The 24,284-nt window shown below is 35.0% G+C and overlaps 1 protein-coding gene and 1 pseudogene across 3 annotated transcripts in view; one reads left to right on the plus strand and one right to left on the minus strand.

The window, feature by feature from the left end:
- Nucleotides 1-24,284, minus strand: part of BRWD3 (bromodomain and WD repeat domain containing 3) — a 156,966-nt gene that overhangs the window by 16,281 nt on the left and 116,401 nt on the right. For all 3 annotated transcript variants that reach the window (XM_027533282.1, XM_027533283.1, XM_027533284.1), the window contains 14 exons: nt 20,276-20,400; nt 17,978-18,060; nt 16,836-16,947; nt 15,812-15,873; nt 15,553-15,708; nt 14,756-14,876; nt 13,566-13,691; nt 13,405-13,483; nt 8,572-8,628; nt 6,460-6,600; nt 5,503-5,577; nt 3,927-4,079; nt 2,432-2,595; nt 1,956-2,053 (listed from right to left, as the gene is read on the minus strand). In XM_027533282.1, coding sequence (XP_027389083.1) covers nt 1,956-2,053; nt 2,432-2,595; nt 3,927-4,079; nt 5,503-5,577; nt 6,460-6,600; nt 8,572-8,628; nt 13,405-13,483; nt 13,566-13,691; nt 14,756-14,876; nt 15,553-15,708; nt 15,812-15,873; nt 16,836-16,947; nt 17,978-18,060; nt 20,276-20,400 — 1,552 coding nt within the window. The remainder of the gene's footprint in view (nt 1-1,955; nt 2,054-2,431; nt 2,596-3,926; nt 4,080-5,502; nt 5,578-6,459; nt 6,601-8,571; nt 8,629-13,404; nt 13,484-13,565; nt 13,692-14,755; nt 14,877-15,552; nt 15,709-15,811; nt 15,874-16,835; nt 16,948-17,977; nt 18,061-20,275; nt 20,401-24,284) is intronic.
- On the plus strand, nt 20,554-23,374 carry LOC113886802 (annotated as a pseudogene).

The raw sequence follows: 24,284 nt of genomic DNA on the forward strand, positions 1-24,284 counted from the left end.
GGAGGTGATGGAATTCCAGTGGAGCTATTTCAAATCCTGAAAGATGATGCTGTGAAAGTGCTGCACTCAATATGCCAGCAAATTTGGAAAACTCAGCAGTGGCCACAGGACTGGAAAAGGTCAGTTTTCATTTCAATCCCAAAGAAAGGCAATGTCGAAGAATGCTCAAACTGCCGCACAATTGCACTCATCTCACACACTAGTAAAGCAATGTTCAAAATTCTCCAAGCCAGTACTTTCTGATGAAGTACTTCCAGATGTTCAAGCTGGATTTAGAAAAGCCAGAGGAACCGGAGATCAAATTGCCAAAATCCGTTGGATCATCAAAAAAGCAAAAGAGTTCCAGAAAAACATCTATTTCTGCTTTACTGACTATGCCAAAGCCTTTGACTATGTGGATAACAATAAACTGTGGAAAATTCTTCAAGAGATGGGAATACCAGACCACCTGACCTGCCTCTTGAGAAATCCGTATGCAAGTCAGGAAGCAATAGTTAGAACCAGATATGGAACAACAGACTGGTTCCAAATAGGAAAAGGACTACATCAAGGCTGTAAATTGACACCCTGCTTATTTAATTTATATGCAGAATACATCATGAGAAACACTGGGCTGGAAGAAGCACAAGCTAGAATCAAGATTGCCGGGAGAAATATCAATAACCTCAGATGTGCAGATGACACCACCCTTAAAGCAGAAAGCAAAGAACTAAAGAGCCTCTTGATGAAAGTGAAAGAGGAGAGTGAAAAAGTTGGTTTAAAGCTCGACATTCAGAAAACTAAGATCATGGCATCTGGTCCCATCACTTCATGGCAAATAGATGGGGAAACAGTTGAAACAGTGACAGATTTCATTTTTTCAGCTCCAAAATCACTGCAGATGGTGCCTGCAGCATGAAATTCAAAGACACTTACTCCTTGGAGGAAAAGTTATGACCAACCAAGACAGCATATTAAAAAGTAAAGACATCACTGCCAACGAAGGTACATCTAATCAAAGCTATGGTTTTTCCAGTAGTCATGTATGGATGTGAGAGTTGGACTATAAAGAAAGCTGAGCACTGAAGAATAGATGCTTTTGAACTGTGGTACTGGAGAAGACTCTTGAGAGTTCCTGGACTGCAAGAAGATCCAACCAGTCCATCCTAAAGGAAATCAGTCCTGAATATTCATTGGAAGCACTGATGCTGAAGCTAAAACTAAAACACTTTGGCGTCCTGATGCGAAGAGCTGACTCATTTGAACAGACCCTGATGCTGGCAAAGACTGAAGGCAGGAGGAGAAGGGGCCAACAGAGGATGAGATGGATGGATGCCATCACCGACTCAATGGACATGAGTTTGAGTAAACTCCAGGAGTTGGTGATGGACAGGGAGGCCTGGAGTGCCACAGTCCATGGGGTCACAAGGAGTAGGACACAACTGAGCTGAACTAAAATTGAAATTTTCAAGCACAGAATGTCAAAAATGTTTCCAAGAAAACTACTTCCTCACATAATGACTTTTCTGGAGAAGGAAATGGCAACCCACTCTAGCATTCTTGCCTGGAGAATCCCAGGGACAGAGGAGCCTAGTGGGCTGCCATCTGTGGGGTCACACAGAGTTGGACACGACTGAAGCGACTTAGCAGCAGCAGCATAATGACTTTTTAACTTTTATGTTGGAAAATATATAGCAGATGTGTGGTCTGAGATATTTCAGATGTTAAAAATCATAAAGACATAATTTTAAAGTTGTTATTTTAAAATTCACCTAGTCTTAACACCCTCACTTTAAAAATAAAGAAACTATGACCTAATATCTTACCTAGGGCCACAGAGATAGAAGCACTGAGGGTAACATGCAACTTTTCTATATCCAAATCCATTGCCCTTTGCATTTTAAACCATGCTGCCTCTTCTATATCCTTAGTATTTAGCTAAAATACAGAATACCAAAAATAAAAGACATATTTACCAGGAGATGAGAAAGGAGTGCTATTCCTGGCATAAGACACTGAGGTATTCTGGTCATTTTTAGGCTGCAGCTTCATTTGCTTCTGTTTCCCTTTTGGACTGTAGGTAAAAATATATAATAATGAGCAGTTTTTTTCTAGTAGCAATATGTTATGATAGATAGTATGTTACAAAATGCTTAAACTAAGCATAGAAGAAATGCAATATAATTTAAATGAAATACTTCAAACTAGTAATAGGACAAAGTTAAATTTCAATCATTAAAAATTTTTTAAAAAAGGTTTTGGTATAGTAAAATTCATATAAACAAAGCTTTAGGTTACCAGCTCCATCTTTATACAGGTTTAAGAGTTTTTAAAAAAAATAAAAAACCTCTTGGGTGTTGAGATTCCCTCAAAGTAGTTAATAAACTTTAAGAAGTAAGGTAATACATACAAAATGTTTTGAAAACTAAACTGCTACATTAATGTAATATACCTAGGAGCTCTGTTACTAGATAATGAACTGCTGCTGCTTCTTAGACGTTTTCTGTACCGTGGCCTTCTCCTCTTCTGACTCTGGATTGCTGACTTATATTCAGAGATGATATTTTTAATACGACTTTCAAATAAGGCAGACAATCGCAGTGTCATGCTATAGATCTGCAAAGGCAGAAATTAGTCTTGTTTTACCAACCATTTTAATTATATAAAAATAAAAGGTTATAAACATGCTTGAACAATATCAGCATCATCCTTTCAGACATAATATATGTGCTACTTCTACACTTGAAAAATTCTTCCTGAAGAATTAAAACAAGAAACCATTTTCACTTACAAATAATAAGGATTTTTAAAAGATAATATCCAGTGTTGGGAAGGGTAGGAAAAAACATTCTTATACATTGCCAGTGGATATTTTAACCTGAACAACTTTTTAAAGACAATTGGCTATACATGTCAAACCCTTAAAATATACACATCCTTTGGCTAATAATTACTTCACTAGGAATTTATCCTATGGTAACATCAGAGAATTACACATGCTCATCATATTCAAGGATGTTAAAGATGTTAGCCACAGCATTATCCATTTAAAGTGAAAAATTACAAACAACCTGTATCTCTAGCAATAGGATGCTGGTTAAACAACACAAAACCACCTGTATGGTGGAATACAATGGAGACATTAAAACCTCTGTTTTCAAAAAGTAATGATAAAATTGGAAAATGTTCATTATGTATTTTTAGAAATGCTTCAAAATGTAAAACTTACTAAAAGATATATAAACATTTATAAGTATGAATGTAAATGTAGAAAATAAATCTACATTTATTTTAGAAATATGCAGAAAATGTAGGGAAAATATGAAAAATTATGTTCAGAAATCAGTAAAAATTCATTTTATATGGAGTAGAACTGACCATGTATATACCTACTGTGCAACTGATTTAAAAGTTAATCAGATACTAGTGATAAAAAAAACATGAAAATTACCTTATTATTCTTAAGATGTGTAAGTTATGATAGAACATAAAAAACTATTACATTAAATGTGAGTATGAATAAACTTATAATTTCCCAATATAGTTCACTAATTTGTTATAATAAAAGGAACATAAATATTCATAGCTAATCTAAATACTTCATATAAATTAATCCTCCCAACCATTTTTATTAAATTATTTATTGAACATATTAAAGAATACTCAAATTTCTACTATTCCTTTCTTTGACTTCTTTTTGGCAAATATAGGTGTTATTTAAGAGAAAAGAAGAGGCAAGTAGGAGAAAGCAAGAGGGGCTGCTTAATTTCTCTTTAATGCTTGCTTGATAAACTGTTTCAGAGAAAGTACTGAGAATCAAACTTTAGAAACTACATCAGAATGATAGTACATACTTGTTTAGCAATTTTAAAACTGGTTATAGAAAACTGCCTGATATATAACTAAATGCTTAGGTAATTAATCCACCTATTAATGGTTCTTCATACCCGTGACTTTTTATTAGAGGTGTAAGCTTTGGAGTTGCTGAATATTTGGCGAACATCCTTATAAAATTCCAGAGGACTACCATAGTTTCCTGTTTCCAATGTTTCTTTCACAGTGCTGAAGTCCATAGGAGTGTCTATAACATCATGATAATCCTACAAACAAGAATGTGTTATTAAACACAAAGGCTAAGTAACAATACTACACAAAACAATGGGACTGAGATTTGCATCGCCATGAAATAAATATACTGCTCTTTAATCTGCCACTTACCTCTTCCTAGCCCCCAAATCATCTTTTTAATAGAGGTCTTTTGGTGGCTCAGGGAAATAGTAGGGTTCTGTGGAAGAGTCTTAGCCTTCACCCTTCAATGAAAAACCATTATGACTCTCTCAAGGGACAGAGCAGAAAATTCAGAGCCACTGACTTCATCACTACATAGTTTAGAGTATCTTGAAAATACGTAGCTAATTTGTGACATCAAATTATTTAATTCTGTGTGAACAATCCCATTTTCTACTTTCATTGAGCAATTTGCCAGGGAGTTGGCATGAGGGCATTCTCCCTAAACTGTCATTAGTTGAAGGTTATAATCAAATTGGTCATGTCTGTGTATTTCTCCTTTTTGTTTTTTAATAAATGTGACACTTTTGCTTCATCTAAAGTCTTCAGTCTCAGATTCATAATTAGTTTGATTTTCATTTGGTTGGCCAAAAAGTTCCTTCAAGTTTTTTGTAACACCTTATGAAAAACCCAGACAAACTTTTTGGCCAACCCAATAGTTAAAGGTGGGAGAAGATTCTCTCTATTTTAGCCTAAATATTTCAAGTTTACTTAAGATGTTCCTAGAGTTATCATAAGGAACTACATCTGGAATTTATATCTTATATATACCACTACCACCAGTAATAAACATGTTTTGGAGTGAAAACCATAGCCAATATTAACTCCTTCATCCTATTTAGAATCATTAAGAAGTAAAAGCACATTTCTCTCAAAGGAGAAGCCAAAGGGCCAGAAGACGGGGAGAAGAAAGGTATTATAAAAAGAGGGGAAAAATATTTTTCTAAGTACAAGAAAACACAATTGATCTTATTGCATTAATATATTTTCAATTTTTTGGCTTAAATAAAAAAAGTGTATTCCAATATAATATGGTGTATGAAACAAAGATTTCTCATAGAGAAAAATTATAGGTAATTTGTATAACATGATGGCCAAAACTCAAAAGACCCACTCAGCCCGCTGAATGAAGTCCTACTCAGAATAATCAGCTGCAATTACAGACATAGTTCTGTTGTGTAATTGATGTTTTCTACTCTGCTACAGTAGCTTTAGACTTATAGAAACAAACACCTGCCTAGATGCTACAATGAACTCTTGAGAACATGCACTATTAAAAAAAAAAAAAAGTAACAACAACCAAAAGCTTAAGCAAAGGTAAAAAGGCAGTGAGCAAAGTTGGAAAATAGTTTTACAAATTACAAGAGGTTTATTTACAGTATGGAAATTTTAAAAAGTAAAATAATACAAAAACAATCAGAACATATATACCTTTTAAGAGATTACTATGCATACCTCACAAAGAGATGAATCTTGTTGTTGTCCTGGAATAACAGACTCAGAGGATTCACCCTCGTGCTCTTGATGGCCCTATTAGGGTAAAAAAGATATATTGTGTTTCAAGACTACCACAACAAAATATCAAAATTTATAATACAATTATGATCTAATGCACAAAGATCCATAAATTGGAATGTTTTTACTGACTATAATTTAAGATGAAGGAGGAATTCTACATTCACCATTCTCTATTATGAAAAACACAGGACTAATTTATTCTACCTAAATCCACTACAAAAACAAATCAAGCTTTGTTGAACATAATTTTGATCCTTATTTGAATGACATTTTCCCCCAACAGAAACCAGTGTATATGGAGAAAATACTGATGCTTGCTAATTTCAGAGGATGGTCTGATGGTATTTCTGAAATATTGCTGTTATCATTTTTCTGAAAAACTTAAAACAGATTTGCTATCTGTAATAAAGGTTATTCAACATATAAATAGATACACTTCTAGAAAAGGTATCCTATAATTTAAAGATCTCACTCTTTTATCTTTGAAGAAAAGTAATATGGTATACTGGTTATTCAATAAGTGACCATATTGAATAACAGGTTTTTTTACAAATTAAATAAGGCCGACATATGTTATGAATGGACTCTAGTATGTAGGAGTGTATTAGAAGTTAGCAAAAAGCATTAAATAAATATCCAAAATAAAAGCAGGAAGGAAATGCAAAGATATTTAGATTAAAATTTGGTTTACAACTGTGTATTTATACACAAAGTACGGCAGCCGTTTTAAAAAGTCAGGACTAATCACACTATTCACTTTCACAATTCAGAGATGTACTAATAAAGAAGGAAGGAAAGAAGAAAGGGGAGGAAGAGCTCTTAACTAGACCTTAGCATAGTCATTTATGGGAAATTAAAATACATATTGGTAATTATTTAAATAACTATGCTTACTGGGTAGGAAAGAGGATCAGATGGTTGTCGAAATGGCTCTGAGTCTTCACGTTCATAAATGAGGCCCAATAGTTCTTTGCACTGTTTTCTCCAAGCATCAGGATTAAACCTTAAAGACTGTCTTCTGCCTCGGCATTTGACCTGTAGATTTTTAAAGAATTATATTTAAAAGCTCTTTCCTTAAGTCTTTATTGATTTTTCTCCTGTCTTCCTAATGTTAATATATCTATATAAGATAGAGCACCTGATAGGGGCTACATGGGGTCTCATTGATAAGATGGCTCATTATGTTGACTTCGCAAACAAAGAATAAATCACAGTGATCTGTGAGACTGACCAAATTTCCCAAATGGCATCCTGTTATCTCACTGGTGCCTATTTTCTCAAAGCTGCGAGACCACCAGATTCTAGACCTCCAGCTATGTGACCATCCCTTCAGAGAATTTTTCTTTGGTGGACTCCATCAGAAAGGGAGAATGCTGGTTCTCCTTAAGAGCCAGTCACCCTCTCTTTTCTCTCTAATAAATTTCCTTTTCTTGCCTGACTGCCTGGCTCAGTCTCTTTTTGTCTGCACTCGCCTTATAGCATCCATTTAAAAGTTTCTTAGTTTTGATTAAATATCATTCCCCCTTGCAAAAATATAAACAAAAACTAGATTATTATATTCACAGAAACAGCAAGAACACTAGTATTCTGAATTCTCATTTTGAGAATATCCAAATCTTAAATTAAACACAGAGGAACAAATTTTTCCTGAACAAGGGCAATAATTTTAACACCTTAATCTTTGCTGGTAGTTAAGAATATTTGACAATGGCACCATAATTTTCTCAAAATAACACTTGAACAATATGTATATTTTTAAAGTAAATTCTTTGTCATCAGAATATACTCTGCTGCTGCTGCTAAGTCGCTTCGGGCATGTCTGACTTTGTGCGACCCCATAGACAGCAGCCCACTAGGCTCCTCTGTCCCTGGGATTCTCCAGGCAAGAATACTGGAGTCAGTTGCCATTTCCTTCTCCAATGCATGAAAGTGAAAAGTGAAAGTGAAGTCGCTCAGTTGTGCCTGACTCAGCGACTCCATGGACTGCAGCCTACCAGGCTTCTCTGTCCATGGGATTTTCCAGGCAAGAGTACTGGAGTGGGGTGCCATTGACTTCTCCAGAATATACTCTAGCCTTTACTATTCTGATGTCTTTTGTATACATTCTCTTTCAGTATTTGAAAGGAAATATTTTCCTTATATATAACAAATGTTTGTCTAATTATCATAGAGTAGAAATGTGCAGAACAGAGTTAACATAAAAGACCTGAAGCTATCTTTAACAGGCCTTGCTTCTCAGGTTAGCCCTTGATTGATGTCTAGGAACTTGGGACTTGAACTCTTTCTTAAATGATAAAAGTAGTTTACTCTGCCCAAGTTAATACAAACAATGTTATTTGTGCTGAATATCCACTTTCCTGTAAATTTCCAGTGCTTTCCTGCTTTCTGAGAGTCTGGAATCTTGGCATGGACTAGTCAGATGAGGTAGACATAACAAGTTCCCAATAAATTCTTTGGGAACTGAGTCTCTAGTCACTCACATATTGCTACATTTTCATTGTGGGGAAAGAGCGTACTCTGTGTGGCCTTTCAGAGGAGAGAGAGTGCATAAGGAAACCTGCACATAGATTCCTCCAGGCTCTGCCAGTATCTTTTTTTCTGTGTTTCAGCTTTGTATGTTTACTTTGTCACTGTCATAAACCTTAGCAATGAGTTAACAAATATACATAGGGCTTCCCTGGTGGTTCAGTGATAAAGAATCCACCTGCCAACAGAAGAGACAAGGGCTTGATTGCTGGGTTGAGAAGATCACCTGGAAAAGGAAATGGCAACCCACTCCAGTATTCTTGCTTGGGAAATCCCATTGATAGAGGAGTCCGTCAGGCTAGAGTTCATGGGGTCGCAAAGACTCAGACACAACTTGGTAACTAAACAACAGCAACAAGTATATATACTAAGTTCTATAAGTCTTTCTAGCAACTCTCCAAATTTGTGGAGTTGGTCTTAGGGATCCTTGATGCAGGAAGCTTGAATTTTTTCTTATTAGCAGTTCATTTATCCACTCACCCTTCTTCCAGATGAAGTACCAGGTCCATCTGAATCTAAATCAACCATTTCTGTATCCTAAAATTAAAAGGGAAGAGTGGGAGAGATATTATTATATTTAGTCTTATAAACTAGATAAACATTTACAAAGAAACGGCAAATACAATCATAATTAACTGCCTCATTGAAGCAGGCAGCAGAACAGAGGTGGGAGAAAGATTCACTCTAAACTTCAGCTGCATGCTATAATCTTTTGCTACTTCAAGAAACAAACCTCTTTTCTATAGGGAAAATAAGAATATGTATTAAAAAATAAGATTCAGTGAAGTATCACCCCAAGGGATAGTTTTTTAATACAAAGAGACAAGTCCCACACATCACTACTAATCTGGTGATGGTGAAGCACATAGGTAATGCCTGCTGCTGCTAAGTCACTTCAGTCGTGTCCGACTCTGTGCGACCCCATAGACAGCAGCCCACCAGGCTCCCCTGTCCCTGGGATTCTCCAGGCAAGAACACTGGAGTGGGTTGCCATTTCCTTCTCCAATGCATGAAAGTAAAAAGTGAAAGTCAAGTCGCTCAGTCATGTCCAACTCTTAGCGACCCCATGGACTGCAGCCTACCAGGCTCCTCCGTCCATGGGAGTTTCCAGGCAAGAGTACTGGAGTGGGTCACCAGTGCCTTCTCCATAGGTAATGCCTAGGAGAATCTAAAACAATGCTACAAATACGTTTATCTACAAAACAGAAATAGAGCTATAGGTGTAGAAAATAAACTTATGGTTACCAGGGGTAAAGGGATGGGATAAATTGGAAGATTGGGATTAACATATACATACTACTATATATATAATAAATAACTAATAAGGATCTACTGTATAGCACAGGGAACTCTATTCAATACTCTGAAATGGCCTATATGGGAATATAATCTAAAAAGAGTGGGTCTATATATATATGTACAACAGATTTACTTTGTTGTATACCTGAAACTAATACAACACTGTAAATCAACTATACCTTAATGAATTTTTTTTTTCAAAAAGAAGAGAAGTAGCTCACAAGCCATTAGTTTCCCTTTCTGAAGTTGCTGAATTACATTTTAGTTTAATTTTCTATTCTAAACCAGAATGCTACTCTGAGGAGAGCAATATCCATCCATGATATAAACTCTCAATAAAATAGGTATAGAGGGACTGTATCTCAACATAAAAAAAGGCCATATAGGAAAAACTCACAACTAATTTATGGTCAATTGTAAAAAGCTGAAAACTTTTCCTCTAAGATAAGGAACAAGACACGAATACTCACTCTTTTATTTTATTTAACATAGTATTGAAAGTCTTAGCTGGAAAAATTAGTCAAGAAAAACAAAAAAATTTAAATCAAAAAGGAAAAATTGATAGTGTCTCTATTAGCAGATGACATGATATTACATATAGAAAAGTCTAAATACTCCACCATAAAACTGTTAGAACTAATCAACAAATTCAGTAAAATTGCAGGATACAAAACCATCATACAAAAATAAGTTATGTTTCTGTACACTAACAGTGGACGATCAGAAAGAAAAATTAAGAAAACAATGCCATTTATACTTACATCAAAAAGAATAAAATACTAGGAATAAATTTAACCAAGGAGTTGAAAGATCTGTACACTGAAAACTATAAGACATTGATGAAATAGAATATACAAATAAATGGAAAGATATCATATGCCACAGATATGAAAAATTAATGCTGTTAAAACATCTGTACTATTTAAAGCAATATACAGATTCAATGCAAGCCCTACCAAAATCCCAACAGTACTTTTTGCATAAGTAGAAAAACAATCTCAAAACTCATATACAACCACAAAAAAGAATTCTAATAACCATCTTGAGAAAGAATAAAGTTGGAGGCATCACACTTCCTGATACCAAACTGTATTACAAAGTTATTATAATCAAAATGTATGGTATTAACATAAAATATATAGATCAAGGGAACAGAAAGTACAGAGAAATAAACCATGCATATTGGTCGATTAATTTACAACAGAGGAACCAAGAATATAAAATGAAGAAAGGATAATTTCATCAATAAATTGTGCTGGAAAAACTGGAAAAAAAATCCACCTGCAAAAGAATGAAACTGGACCCCATCTTACACCATACATTAAACACAACTCAAAATGGATTAAAGACTTGGATATAAGACATGAAACCATAAAACTCCTAAAAGAAAACACAGGGGTAAGCTGCTTGACACTGGCCTTGGCAATGATTTTTTTGGATGTAACAAAATCCAAAAGTCATAAAAGGCAACAAAAGCAAAAAATAAAAAATTGGGACTACATCAAACTACAAAGCTCTTCACAGCAAACAATAACCATCAACAAAATTAAGGCAATATACCAAATGGGATAAAATATTTGCAAATCATATACAGAGAGTTAATACCTAAAATATATAAACAACTTGATAGCAGGAGAACACATAACCTAATGAAACATGTACAGAGAAACTGAATAGACATTTTTACAAAGGAGATATCCAAATGGCCAATAGGTACCTGAAAAGGTACTCAGTATCTCTGATCATCAGGGAAAAGCAAATAAAAACCACAATGAAATATCACCTCTCACCTATTAGAATGGTTATTATCAGAAAGACAAAGAAATAAGAAGTGTTGACGAGGATGTGGAGAAGAGAGCCTTTGTGCACTGTTGGTGGGAATATAAATTGGTACAGCCACTATGGAAAACAATATGGTAGTTCCTCAAAAAATTAAAAATAGAACTATTAACACCATATGATCCAGCAATTTCACTTCTGTAAATAATACTGCTACTGCTACTGCTAAGTCACTTCAGTCGTGTCCGACTCTGTGTGACCCCATAGATGGCAGCCCGCCAGGCTCCCCCGTCCCTGGGATTCTCCAGGCAAGAACACTGGAGTGGGTTGCCATTTCCTTCTCCAATGCATGAAAGTGAAAAGTGAAAGTCAAGTCGCTCAGTCATGTCCAACTCTTAGCGACCCCATGGACTGCAGCCTACCAGGCTCCTCTGCCCATGGGATTTTCCAGGCAAGAGTATTGGAGTGGGGTGCCATTGCCTTCTCTGCTGTAAATAACAAGATATCAAAGATATAAAGTTGCACTCCCATATTCACTGAAGCATTATTCACAATAGCCAAGATGTGGAAACAATCTAAGTGTCTGTCAACAGATAAACGGACAAAGAAAATATGGTGCATATATATATACACACACACACACACACACACACACACACACACACACGTATACACAATGGAATATTATTCAACCATAAGAAAGAAGGTAGTTCTGCCATTTGTGACAATGCAGATGGAACTTGAGGGCATTTTGTTAAGTGAACTAAGTCAGATAGAGAAAGACAAACACAGCATGGTATCACTTATATGTAATTTTTTTTTAGGTCAAACTCAGAAACAGAATACAGAAATGTTGTTGGGTAGTGGACTGATGGTGGGAGGGGACAGGGAGAAGGTTGTAAACGGACACAAACTTCTAACTATAGGTTGAATAAAGGCTGAGAATATAAGGATCTAAGGTAAAACACAGTGACTCTAGTTGATAACACTGTATTGTATAACTGCAATTTGTTTAAAGCGTAGAACTTAAATGTTGGAAGGAAGGGAGAGAAAGAAAAAGAAAAAATAAGCTTGCTGAATTATATTTTACTTTACTTTCCTATTCTAATCCAAGTTATGTTATTTTGAGGAGAAATTCTTGCTACATCAAATTCTGAGTCAAAATGCATTTATACTAAAGGTTAGAGAAAATATCAGGTATAAGAATGATAAATTTTTTATTAGTTTCAGGAGGATAATATCTAATTGGCATATCTGAGTTGTCTTTAATATGTAAATAGCATTTAACTTCAATAATACTTAAAACATTTTACAGTCAAACACATTTTTGTGAAATTGAAAAACTATTAGAGATTTACCATTCTGAGAATTAACAGTACAGAAAATATAAACATGTAAAATACCTCTGTATAATCATACCCACTGCAATAAAATCCAGCATATTTGAGTCACTTATCCCTGGGATGAATTGTTTTCCATAAAATATTTTTGAATTGTCACTTTCCATTATTGTTTCAGCCTCTTAACCTGGTTTTTGCTTCTATCATAGCCTCTAGTCAAAAATAACTTAATATAAATTAGGGATATGACTGGGTGGGGAAATAAGACACATGAGGGTCTGCTGACAATACTAATTCACTTCATTAAGAAAAACTGGTTTATGTTTATAAATTTCCACAAAGGAAATCAAACAGCAATTCCATGAAACTACTAAAAATATAGACTTTCAAGTTTAAAATTATAAAATACTTTAATATTATATATATACATGTGTATATATATATATATATATATATATATATATACACATATATATACATGTGTATATACATATATATATATATATACACATGTATATATATGTATGTAGTATAGAAAAGTAATCCCTACTAAAATTCCCATCAACTAACCATTCTTTTAAAACGCAGTTTAGTGCTTTGTCCTGTTTTCAAGGGCTGGAAAATAAAGTATTGATTTCTCAACACTGAAAACACTGTGTCCAAAGGGTGAATGGCCACCTCTCTCTGACCAAACACTGCAGCACCACTACATTTTTGGTATACACTATCTAAATATAGGTTAAAGAGCTTAATACAAAAAGATGCAGGTGTTCAGCGAGCTTTCAGAAATCAGATTCATTGCTAATACCCAGTTACAACACTTACGTATAATACCTAATGTACTTTAAATGACAGAAAAAGAATTAATGCCTACTGGTCATGCTGTGATTCTTACCTCCTCTGCATCAGTACTGTTTAGTTCTTCTGCTTTAATTTTATTGTAAGTATCCAGTATATCAGTACAGCTCTGATCCCTGAGAAACAAGTTAAAATATACTTCAATAAATTTTAAAAACTCAGAAGTCAGCCTCTATAGAAGATAAAACTGCTTCTTACCCAATAAATCGAAGTAAGACATCAGTTACAATTTTGGCTGCTTTAACTATAGGACTGTCTGGCTCATTGAAAGTCCTAGCATTATGCTCAATATAGCGTACTTCCCACATTAATGCTGATATTCTCCTATGAAAGCAAAAATACCCTGTTACTTTTGGTCGATACATTTAAAGTCTATTCTAGAATTAGACAATATAGAACAACTAGGCATTTAATCATGAAACGTCAAAGGTGTTCAAATATATGTTTGTGACTCAATATATCTGTGTGACTAATATGCACCAATAAAAGTATATAGTTACAGTATTTGAAGCACAGGCAAGAATTCAGAACCACTGGATTATAAACTTGGATATTAAAACCTGAAAGAGAACTGACCCATGACATTATGGGTAAATAATGATTTGACCAAATACAAAGAAACAAACAGAAACAAAGAGTGCTTTGATAAAGTCAACAAAAAAATGTTTACTTTTCAGAGAAGACCAAAAATCAAGAAGCCAGGTTGTAGAAAAGAAGACATATTTTAATGTAGTTGCTGTTATAATAATACACTATTAAAGAAATTATAGGTAATGTTATAAGATACACCCACATGGTGTTATTTATAACAATTTCATGGAATAATTGTTGTTAGGATGCTGTAGACTTGAGGGTGAGAGAGAGAACAAAAGCTGCCCTCTACCGCCTCCCCATAATCACATAACTTCCAGCAAAACCAAAGAAAAAAATAACTTGATTTTTTTTTTTTCTTTACACATTTTGGAGCTGGTGATTAAATCTAATTAACTGCTGCCTAATTTCCCAACAGGGGATTTAAAACATGCTCAAAGCTCTGGAGCACCATAATCATGATGAATCCACAAACCACTTAATCTGCCTTTAGTAAACTAAGAGTTAACTGTAAAAAAAAAAAAAAAAAGAGTTAACTGTAATTATTGTTTCATTTGTGACTTTTACTAGTCATAATTTTATCCCTGTCCATACTCCTTTTTACCCTGGAAGACTGAGAATCTCCTGAAGGAAAGGAAATCAATTGTTCCAAATTTTCAAAAGAAATTTTGAGGTGGGTCTTCCGAGTGGTTATTTTACACTATGAAAACAAAGATCTCAGTGTTTCGTCATGCAAAAACGAAAGCAAAAGACATAAAGCTATAAGCTTTATAGGAAATGGTAAAAACTAAACAAACCTGTAAAAGCGATTTTCAAGTCTCCGCCTGATGGTGTTGAGGTCAGTTGGATAAGCAACTACAGTACAATACAAGGGGTAGGCACTGAGATCCACTGGAACAGCAAAAGGGCTGGCAAAATCTACAATATTTACAAAATCAGAAAAGATAGTTATAAACAACACTAACATCTCATGTTAACAAACAAAAACCACATATAATCAGGAAGTGTGGGCAATATAAAACTATATTACTAAAATGAGATGATTAAATTATGCAAAAATTAGACCAATACTATTATAATGTTATTCTTTTTATTCGGACATATTATTTATGAATCATGCATGATACACTGGTTCAAATCAGATAAAAACAAGACAAAATTATTGGAGAACTGTTTTTAACTTCAAATTTATGTCTTTTCTGGATAAATGCCAAATGTCTCATGTGACATACTTCAGAAAATATAACTAGTCATGGAGTAAAACTGATTACACACAGTCTTTACCAAAAAAATCCATCCAAAGTTAGGCTTAGGGAATAGCTAGAGAGCCAAAATGACTCACAAAAGTAAAAGACACTTATATGTCTTCACTATTATAACCCCAGAACTGAAAAGGTTTGCAAGTCATTACTTTGACCAAACATATAAAAATATTATTAAAACTAGAATCCCTGTGCCTTTTGAGTTAGAAGTATATAGTGAAAAACTGCATTTCCTTTTACAGAACTTAAAATTCTGCTGGTTTTCCTTATTCCTTCTCATCTTCCTAATATTCTTTTCTCATCTTCTTAATATTCTTTCACATTCACCATACCCAAGGAAAGAAGGTGGTTGATTCCCTGAATAACTCGTTCACATTCCTCATCTCTGGAATGAGCCCCCCACTCTCCTTCCTGAGGTTTGTATAGCAAAGCAGTCAGTTCCTCCTGGGACACAGGAACACCAGCACCAACTTCATCTGGAAAGGCAGCTATGCATAAGGTGAAAAATCAGAAATAATTAGTTTTCAGAATAATGCTATTGCCATTCTTCTTTTAGAAAAATTATAATTCATTTTTTAAAAGCATATTTACTTCCTTCTGGAATTGGCTCCATATCCCAGGGGCTCATCTTTTCTCTTTCATTATTGTCCCAGCTATTAAAAAATAACAAGATACAAATCAAATTCACATGATACTTTTACATACTAGCATAATTTGGAGGACTTCTTCGGGGTGAAATCTGGAAAGGGGCAGTACAATTTCTTTAAAGTATAACTGTGCTTATACAAAGATAATGATAACAACCCTCTAATACAGAAAACATGGTCCACTAATATGAAAGTTAGAGAGCCCTAAGCTTATTCTTAGTTCTGTTTTTTTTTTTTTTTTTTTTTAATTCCAACCAAGCATACATTCATTGTTAAGCCAGGGTACAGAATAAAAAGTTCTCACTGGAAAATTCCTTTTAGGTTAAAAAATCAATTTAATATATCACTTATTTCTGTGAGACAACCTACTTTTTTCTATCAGGTTGACTATTATACCTTCTCCAAAAGTTTACTATTCCCTTTTGATCTACAATATGAAGACTAAAAGTCAATCTTCACAGAATAAACATATGTTTTATCATTCTTAAGAAGAAAGTTGTATTTATTAGGAATCTTACAACTCTGGTATTTCATGAAGAACAAAAGTAAATGTAGACAAATAGTATCAATATATCCAAAAGTAATGCACTCACCCTTGACTAGAACTTATACCATCAAATAAAAGACTATATAAATATTCACTATTATATTCCAGCTGAAACAATTACTTTAAACACTGAATTAATTTCAGTATTCTTTATGAAATACTAGTTGTAATTCTTATCTAAAGTAGAAATATTTAAGAGAAAACACAGTAATTAAGGAGGCAGAAATAAGTATTCAGTTTCTGCTTTGTTTTAGCATGCATATTGCACCAGAAAGTTTATCATCAAATTTCTTCCTTAAAAGTACTATGATTCCTTCCTTACAGGTACAGGTCTTATAAGACTAGGTAAGGCAGGGTTTATAGAAAGTCCATATAGTACTAAAGTATTTTATCAGGTGTAAAAGACCATAACTGTACTTACTGAACACTGTAACACTGGAAAGAACTATCAGGATACTCTGGTTGAAAAGGTTGCTGACTTTCCACAGTCCCAAACCACCAGGCATCATCTATTATACTGCGGAATCTATCACCTACAATGTTTTTAAAAAAATTCTTAAAAGAGTGCTCTTGAGAATAATTGCTATGTTCCCAGTCTAAACTATACATTTTGATGAATACAATAGCATCATTGTATCCAGTATTATTACAGATTTCAATCTGAGTATTCCATATTACTCTCTTCAAGGATTTTGATTTCCAAGTGCTAATAATTATTATGAAATAAAATCACAGATTACCATATATAATTTAACTTCTTTCAATTACTTGGAATCATCATTAGACAGTCTGCTTTTTGTACTGCACATATAATACCACAGTTGTTTCTTATTTTTTTTCCTTCCTCTTATTTTTTGTTTTACCATTTTGTTTCTAAAAATCTCTTCATACTAGTTTTGTGCCTCTAAATGGCTAAGGAATATAAAACCAACCATGTGGATAAAAATGTTTCTTTCACATTAGAAAAGATAGAAGATACTAATAGAAAAAAAAAAAACTACTAATAGCAGATAACTATACAGTGTTTGCTCTGTGGTACATTTTAAGTTCTTTCTACATATTATTTATCATTCGTATCAACCTTATAGGTATGTTCAGATGTGATTCCCATTTTACAGATAATGGAAGTGAGGCACAGAGAGGTTAAAATTGTGCCCAAGATTAAATAGCTAGAGAAGGTGGAAGGAATAGACAGGGAGACAACAGGAGGGGTAAAGAGAGAAAGGGAGAAAAAGGGAGAGAGGTGGAAGAGGCGAGAGAGAGAGTCAAAGCCACAATCAGTAAAGGTCTGTTAAGAGCCCAAGTGGTAAGTACTCCATGTGAAGGCAATGAAACTTCAGATTTTCATTTTAATTTAGATTTGTATTCTAATAGAATAGATAGTCACAGAGAAGGTTTTATAACACATACAAAGTACATAAAATCACCTAAACATAACTGAAAATAAAAATTTAATTTTTCTAATTTGGCTAACAGCTTTTTCAGTCTAAAGTTTCTCAATGTTAATTCAGTTTAAAAGTTACTCTGCTTCAAACAATATTTAAGTGGGAATTCTATATTTACCTATCTGCCAGTTCCTTTCTTTGGCTTCATTATAAAACTGATGTAGCACAAGGAAGTCAATGACATCTGGCATGTCATGATATCTGAAGAGAAAATAAAGTACATGTGATTCCGTATACAGATACAACAGTATATGTCACTTTCTAAATATCCAGGGATATATATGCTTAATGCGGAGCTATTGAGCAAACTGTTTCAAACCTCAAGGTCCTTACAAATGCTTTTAATTAAATTAAACCCCATGTGTTTGATCTGTTTGTCTTAAATATTTACTTATGACCTTAAATCACTAACTATATTACTTTTATCCTATCTTGTAAGACTGTTATTTCTTACATTATCCAATGTGTAAGTATATCTCCAACAAAACTAATGATGCCTAAATGTCTTGAGACAATTGATCATATACTGTGTTGGCCAAAATCCTCCTTTGGTTTTAAAGTAAAAATTAAAGGCCCATTTTTCATTTTCACCAAGAACTTTAAGTGTATCACCATTTTGTTCCACTACCTTCTGCCATTTTTCAGGCAAATTGATAATTCCATCTTCCCAAAACTTTTCATTTTTTTTGAACAAAAAAATGTTTCAGATGCCTTTTACGGTATTCCAGGGAACTGAAATATTTTCCATTCAGGTAATTTTGTAAAGACAGAAATAAATGGACATCTGAAGGTGCAATGTCTGGTGAACACAGTGGATGAATCAGAACTTTCCAGCGAAGCTGTTAACAGTTTTTGCCTGGTCATCAATGGAACATGTGGTCTTGAGTTATCCTGATGGAAAATTATGCATTTTCTGCTGACTAATTCTGGAAGCTTTTTGTCACGTGCTGCTTTCAGTTGGTCTAACTGGAAGTAGTACCTGTTGGAATTAATCAGTTGGTTTTCTGGAAGGAGCTCATAAGTCCCTTCCAATTCCACTATATGTACATAACCTTCTTTGGAATGAAGACCAGCCTTTGGTGCAGTTGTGTGATAGTTCATTTCACTTGCCCCATGATCTCTTCCATTCCACATTATTGTACAATATTCACTTTTCATCATCTGTCCCAATTTGTTTAAAAAACAGAGCATTTTTGCCTTGTTTCAGTAGAGAATCACACACAGAAGTACAGTTAAGAAGATTTTTTTCACTTATGTGGAACCCAAACATCAGAGTGATTAACATTACCAAGCTGGTGCAAACAATTTTCAACACTTGATTTGGATATTTTGAGAATGTCTGCTATTTCCTGTATGGTATAACTTTGATTGTTCTCAATTAATGTCTCAATTTGACCACTATCAACTTCAACTGGTCTAACTGACCACGGAGCATTGTCCAACAAGAAATCTTCAAAACAAAACTTCGCAAACCACATTTGATATGTTTGATCAGTCACAGCACCTTCTTCATATATTGCACAAATCACTTTTTTTGCCTTTCTTGAAACAATAAAGTATCATATGCCAAAAATGTTCCTCTTTTTCTTCCATCTTCAATATTATAATGGCTACACAAAAATTCATCAGTTTGATGTGTTTTTTTTTTTTTTAATGCTCACTGATATGACAGCTGTCACAATACAACCTAACAAAACCATTCTGAATGAAGTTAAAGACAATGAGAGTCATATTATGGGAAAAACAAAAAAAAAACAAAAAAAAACAAAAGAACTCTGGCTATGCCAATAAAAGAATCAAGTCATTAGCCACTGTAGTTGTTGACCTACAGTTCACCCTGAAAGGAATTCAAGATGAAGCATTCTGTGTTTTGGATATATGGACTCTTAGATAGTTAAGATGCATATGTAAGGAAGAATTTCAATGACCCTGGACTCTTGCATCTTTCCATATATAGAACACTAAAATCACTGAGATATTTGATCCTCGTGACTACCAATAACTAGCGAGATGTATGCTTGACTACATGTATTTCACAGCCAAAAAAATTTCAAATATACCCTGGCTCTGCCCCTGCTACCTCTTGAGAACATCTTGTCAGAGTTGTCTAAGGCTATCTCCCAGACTATAGTCCTCAGCAAGCTCCCAAATAAAACTGAAACCTATAGGTCTCATGCTGTATGTTTTTATTTCAGTTAATCTATCTATCTATCTATAGTATGCGTGCTAAGTCGCTTCAGTCGTGTCCCACTCTTTGTGACCCTATTAAGTGGAAAAACAAAACAAGAATTAAACATTAAACCATGGTCTTTAAAACTCTAAAGCCCGTAGTGCTGTCATGTTTTCTTTACCATCAAGAATACACGTTAGGAATTAAAATACACACACACACACACGAGCCAACATAGATACTCACTTAATGGAAAAAGATTCTCCAGTCATTTTGCCTGAAATGGGGTCCAGAAATGCAAGCTTCAAGCAGCATAGTGTAGGTGGTCCAATCTCATATTTGATTCCTACAATCTTAACAAACTCTTGTTCCTATTCATGAGAATACCAAAAAATTATTAATTTCAATATAAATAATTGCCTAATATTTGCATATTATTTTATTATTATTTGAACAATTTAAAAATTATCTGAAACGTATTGTAAATCAACTATACTCCATTAAATTTTTTAAATTATCTGATAAATTTTATTTTAAAATTATTAAATTTTAAAATTATCTGAATATCCACCAGATTTGAGGCATTCCACTAAGCGTTAAAGGTAATAAGACATGGCTCTTGACCCCTTAACAGCAATTTGTAGTTTAGTGCATGGCTCTAAACTGAGGATAAGCAGAAGAATCCCCTTGGTAATCTTTTTTAAAATTCATGTTCCTAAACCATACTACTATGGAACTGAGTTCACTATATCTAGGGTAAAGCTCAGTCATATGTATTTTGAACAAACTCCCCAGGTTTTCCTCTGGAGAGTTAAGAAGTTTTCTGCTGGTTAAGAATCACTCCTCTAGTCACTACTTCTCCCTTGGACTCCTTGGTAGTCTGTTGGTGTGAAATCTTTGTGGCCTTCCCCTCACCTCCTCAAGTCCCACAGAACCCTACAAGTTTCATTCATGCGTGAGTACATCTTAATCCACATTAGCCAGGCTGTGGACAGACTGGCAGTGCCTAATGGGAGCTCTACTGCTTGGAACATGGCATTTTTGGCACATGATACTTTATTGTTTCAAGAAAGGCAAAAAAAATGATTTGTGCAATATATGAAGAAGGTGCTGTGACTGATCAAACATATCAAATGTGGTTTGCGAAGTTTTGTTTTGAAGATTTCTTGTTGGACAATGCTCCGTGGTCAGTTAGACCAGTTGAAGTTGATAGTGGTCAAATTGAGACATTAATTGAAATCACACAGGCTCAAGTGATAAGACCACTGGAGGAGGAAAAGACTCCTTCAACACCTTGTTCAGTGAGACAGACACTGGCAAGCATTTGCCCAGGGCAGTGTTTGTAGACCTGGAACCCACGATCACTGATGAAGTTGGTACTGGCACCTATCACCAGTTCCTCCACACAAAGAAGCTCATCAGGGCAAGGAAGATGCTGCCAATAATTATGTTCGCAGTCACTACATGATTGGCAAGAAGATCATTGACCTCGTCTTGGACTGAATTCAGAAACTGGCTGACCAATGCACAGGTCTTTAGGGCTTCTTGCTTTTCCACAGCTGTGGTGGGGGAACTGGTTCTGGGTTTACCTTCCTGCCATTGGAACATCTCTCTGTCAATTATGGCAAGAAGTCCATGCTGGAGTTCTCCATTTACCCAGCCCCCAGGTTTCCGCAGCTATAGTTCACTAACCCTACAACTCCACCCTCACCAACCACACCACCCTGGAGCACCCTGTATCTTCATGATAGACAATGAGGCTGTCTATGACATCTGTCATAGAAACCCCGATATTGAGTGCCCAATCTATACTAGTCTTAATTGTCTCATAAGCCAACAAGTAGTGTCTTCCATCATTAGTTCCCTGAGATCTGATGGAGCCCTGAATGTAGATCTGACAGAATTACAGACCAACCTGTAATTCTGTACAGCACCCTTTCCCTGCATCCACTTCTCTCTGGCCACATATGCTCCTGCCATCTCTGAGAAAGCCTAAAATGAACAGCTTTCTGTAGCAGAGATCACCAATGCTTGCTTTGAGCCAGCAAACCAGATGGTGAAATGTAACCCTCACCAAGGTAAATACATGGCTTGCTACCTGTTGTACTGTGGTGATATGATTCCAAAAGATATCAGTGCCACCACTGCCACAATCAAGACCAAGTGCAGCATCCAGTTTGTGGACCAGTGCCCCACGGGATTCAAAGTTGGCATTAATTACCAGTCTCCCACTGTGCTACCTGCTGGAGACCAAGCCAAAGCACAATGAGCTTTGAGCATGCTGAGGCCTAGGCTCACCTGGATCACAAATTTGACCTGATATATGCCAAGCTTGCCTTTGTTCACTGGTATGTGGGTGAGGACATGAAGAAAGAAGAGTTTTCTGAGGCCCATGAGGACATGGCTGCCTTTGAGAAGGATTATGAGGAGGTTGCAGTGCATAAGGCTGAGGGAGAGGATGAGGTTAGAAAATATTAACCTATTACAACTTTAAACTCTTGGGATTGTCTAATTTGTATTCTATGGAGCTGCCCATTGTGGCCCTATCTTGTCATAATATTAAATTCTATTGATAACTCTATTAAAAAAATCATTCCTCTAGCAGAAATACAGTCTGTAATTAGGCAGGTGGACATATTATGTATATGTTTGGGAAAAGGACTTACAATTTTGAGTGCTACAATATTATTTTAAATACCATCCTTAAACACTGTTATTAATCACATTTAATGATGACAAAACAGAGCCTCATGGGTACAGTGATGTTTTTAGAGTTACACACTTGTATACAGCAGAGCTGGGATTGGAATTCAGATCTTATTCCAAAGTCCAGGGTCTTATACCACAAGTAAGTTGACTTCTAAAATTTACTATAAACACAGGGTTAGAATTTAAAATAAGAAATCACACAGGCTCAGTGAACTGCTGCTAGATGCCCAGTAGGCCAGGCTGAGCACTCAGAAATGGCCTTCCTTGGGAGTCAGCATGATCCTGACTCCACCACGACCTTGGTGACCCGAGGCATCTGACTTGCAGGCACTGTGTCCAATGCCACCCAGTCCGAGGATGTGGCTTCATGAGGCTGTGGGCTCTGGGCTGTGAAGACAAACCCCACACATCCTGGTGACAGAAACACCCCATGAGGGCACGTTCTCTCTGATGATTAGTATTTATTTCAGCACTTTGTTAATGTGGTTGTTTTATTTTCTACCTATTGCACTGTTGTGACTTGTTCACCATTATTTGATTTTTGTATGAATAAAAGCTTTGTTACAGGAATCAGCATACTATTTTTTAAACCTAGAGAGAAGGTATTATGGTGACTGAAAGTTGTAAAGTAATTAGCCTCCAATTAAAATAAATAAATTTAAAAAATAATAATAAAAAAAAAAGAAAATGTGATCAGGTGTCAAATATAAATGTATAAAAGCCAAAAAAAAGAAAAGAAAACATATGGTTTATTCATTCCTATAATTCTAAAAAAAATCTTATTTTTCACCTAATTCACAATAGATGTTAGCACCCCTATTTCCCAGGAGATGATTATGTAAAGCTCACTTTATATTTTAGTAACTTATAGCCTTAATACAATTTTTAGAAGTGCCTAAATCTTTATTTCAATAAATACACACATTGTCTCTTCTATCCTTCCTGTTAAGCATCATTACAAAACAACTAAAGAATGTGCTAATCATTATAATTGCACTCATCTCCCATACTAGTACGGTCATGCTTAAAATCTTGCATGCTAGGCTTCAGCATTACGTGAACCAAGAATTTCCAGATGTTCAAGCTGGATTTAGAAAAGGAAGAGGAACCAGAGACCAAATTGCCAGCATTCACTGGATTATAGAGAAAGCCAGGGAATTACAAAAAAAAACCATCTACCTCTGTTTCAATGACTATGTCAAAGCTTTTGACTGTGTGGATCATAATAAACTGTGGAAAGCTCTTAAAGAGATGGGAATACCAAACCATCTCACCTGTCTCCTGAGAAACCTATATGCATGTCAAGAAGCAACAGTTGGAATCCTGTATGGAACAACTGATAGGTTCAAGATTGAAAAAGGAGTACAACAGGGCTGTCTGCTGTTACCCTGTTGGAGTAATCTATATGCTGAGCACATCATGAGAAATACCAGGCTGGATGAGTTACAAGCTGGAATCAAGATGGGCAGGAGAAACATCAACAACTTCAGATATGCGGATGATATCACTCTAATGGCAGAAAGTGAAGAGAAACTAATGAGCCTCT

The sequence above is a fragment of the Bos indicus x Bos taurus genome, chromosome X (assembly GCF_003369695.1).
Source record: "Bos indicus x Bos taurus breed Angus x Brahman F1 hybrid chromosome X, Bos_hybrid_MaternalHap_v2.0, whole genome shotgun sequence".
Lineage (NCBI taxonomy): Eukaryota > Metazoa > Chordata > Mammalia > Artiodactyla > Bovidae > Bos > Bos indicus x Bos taurus.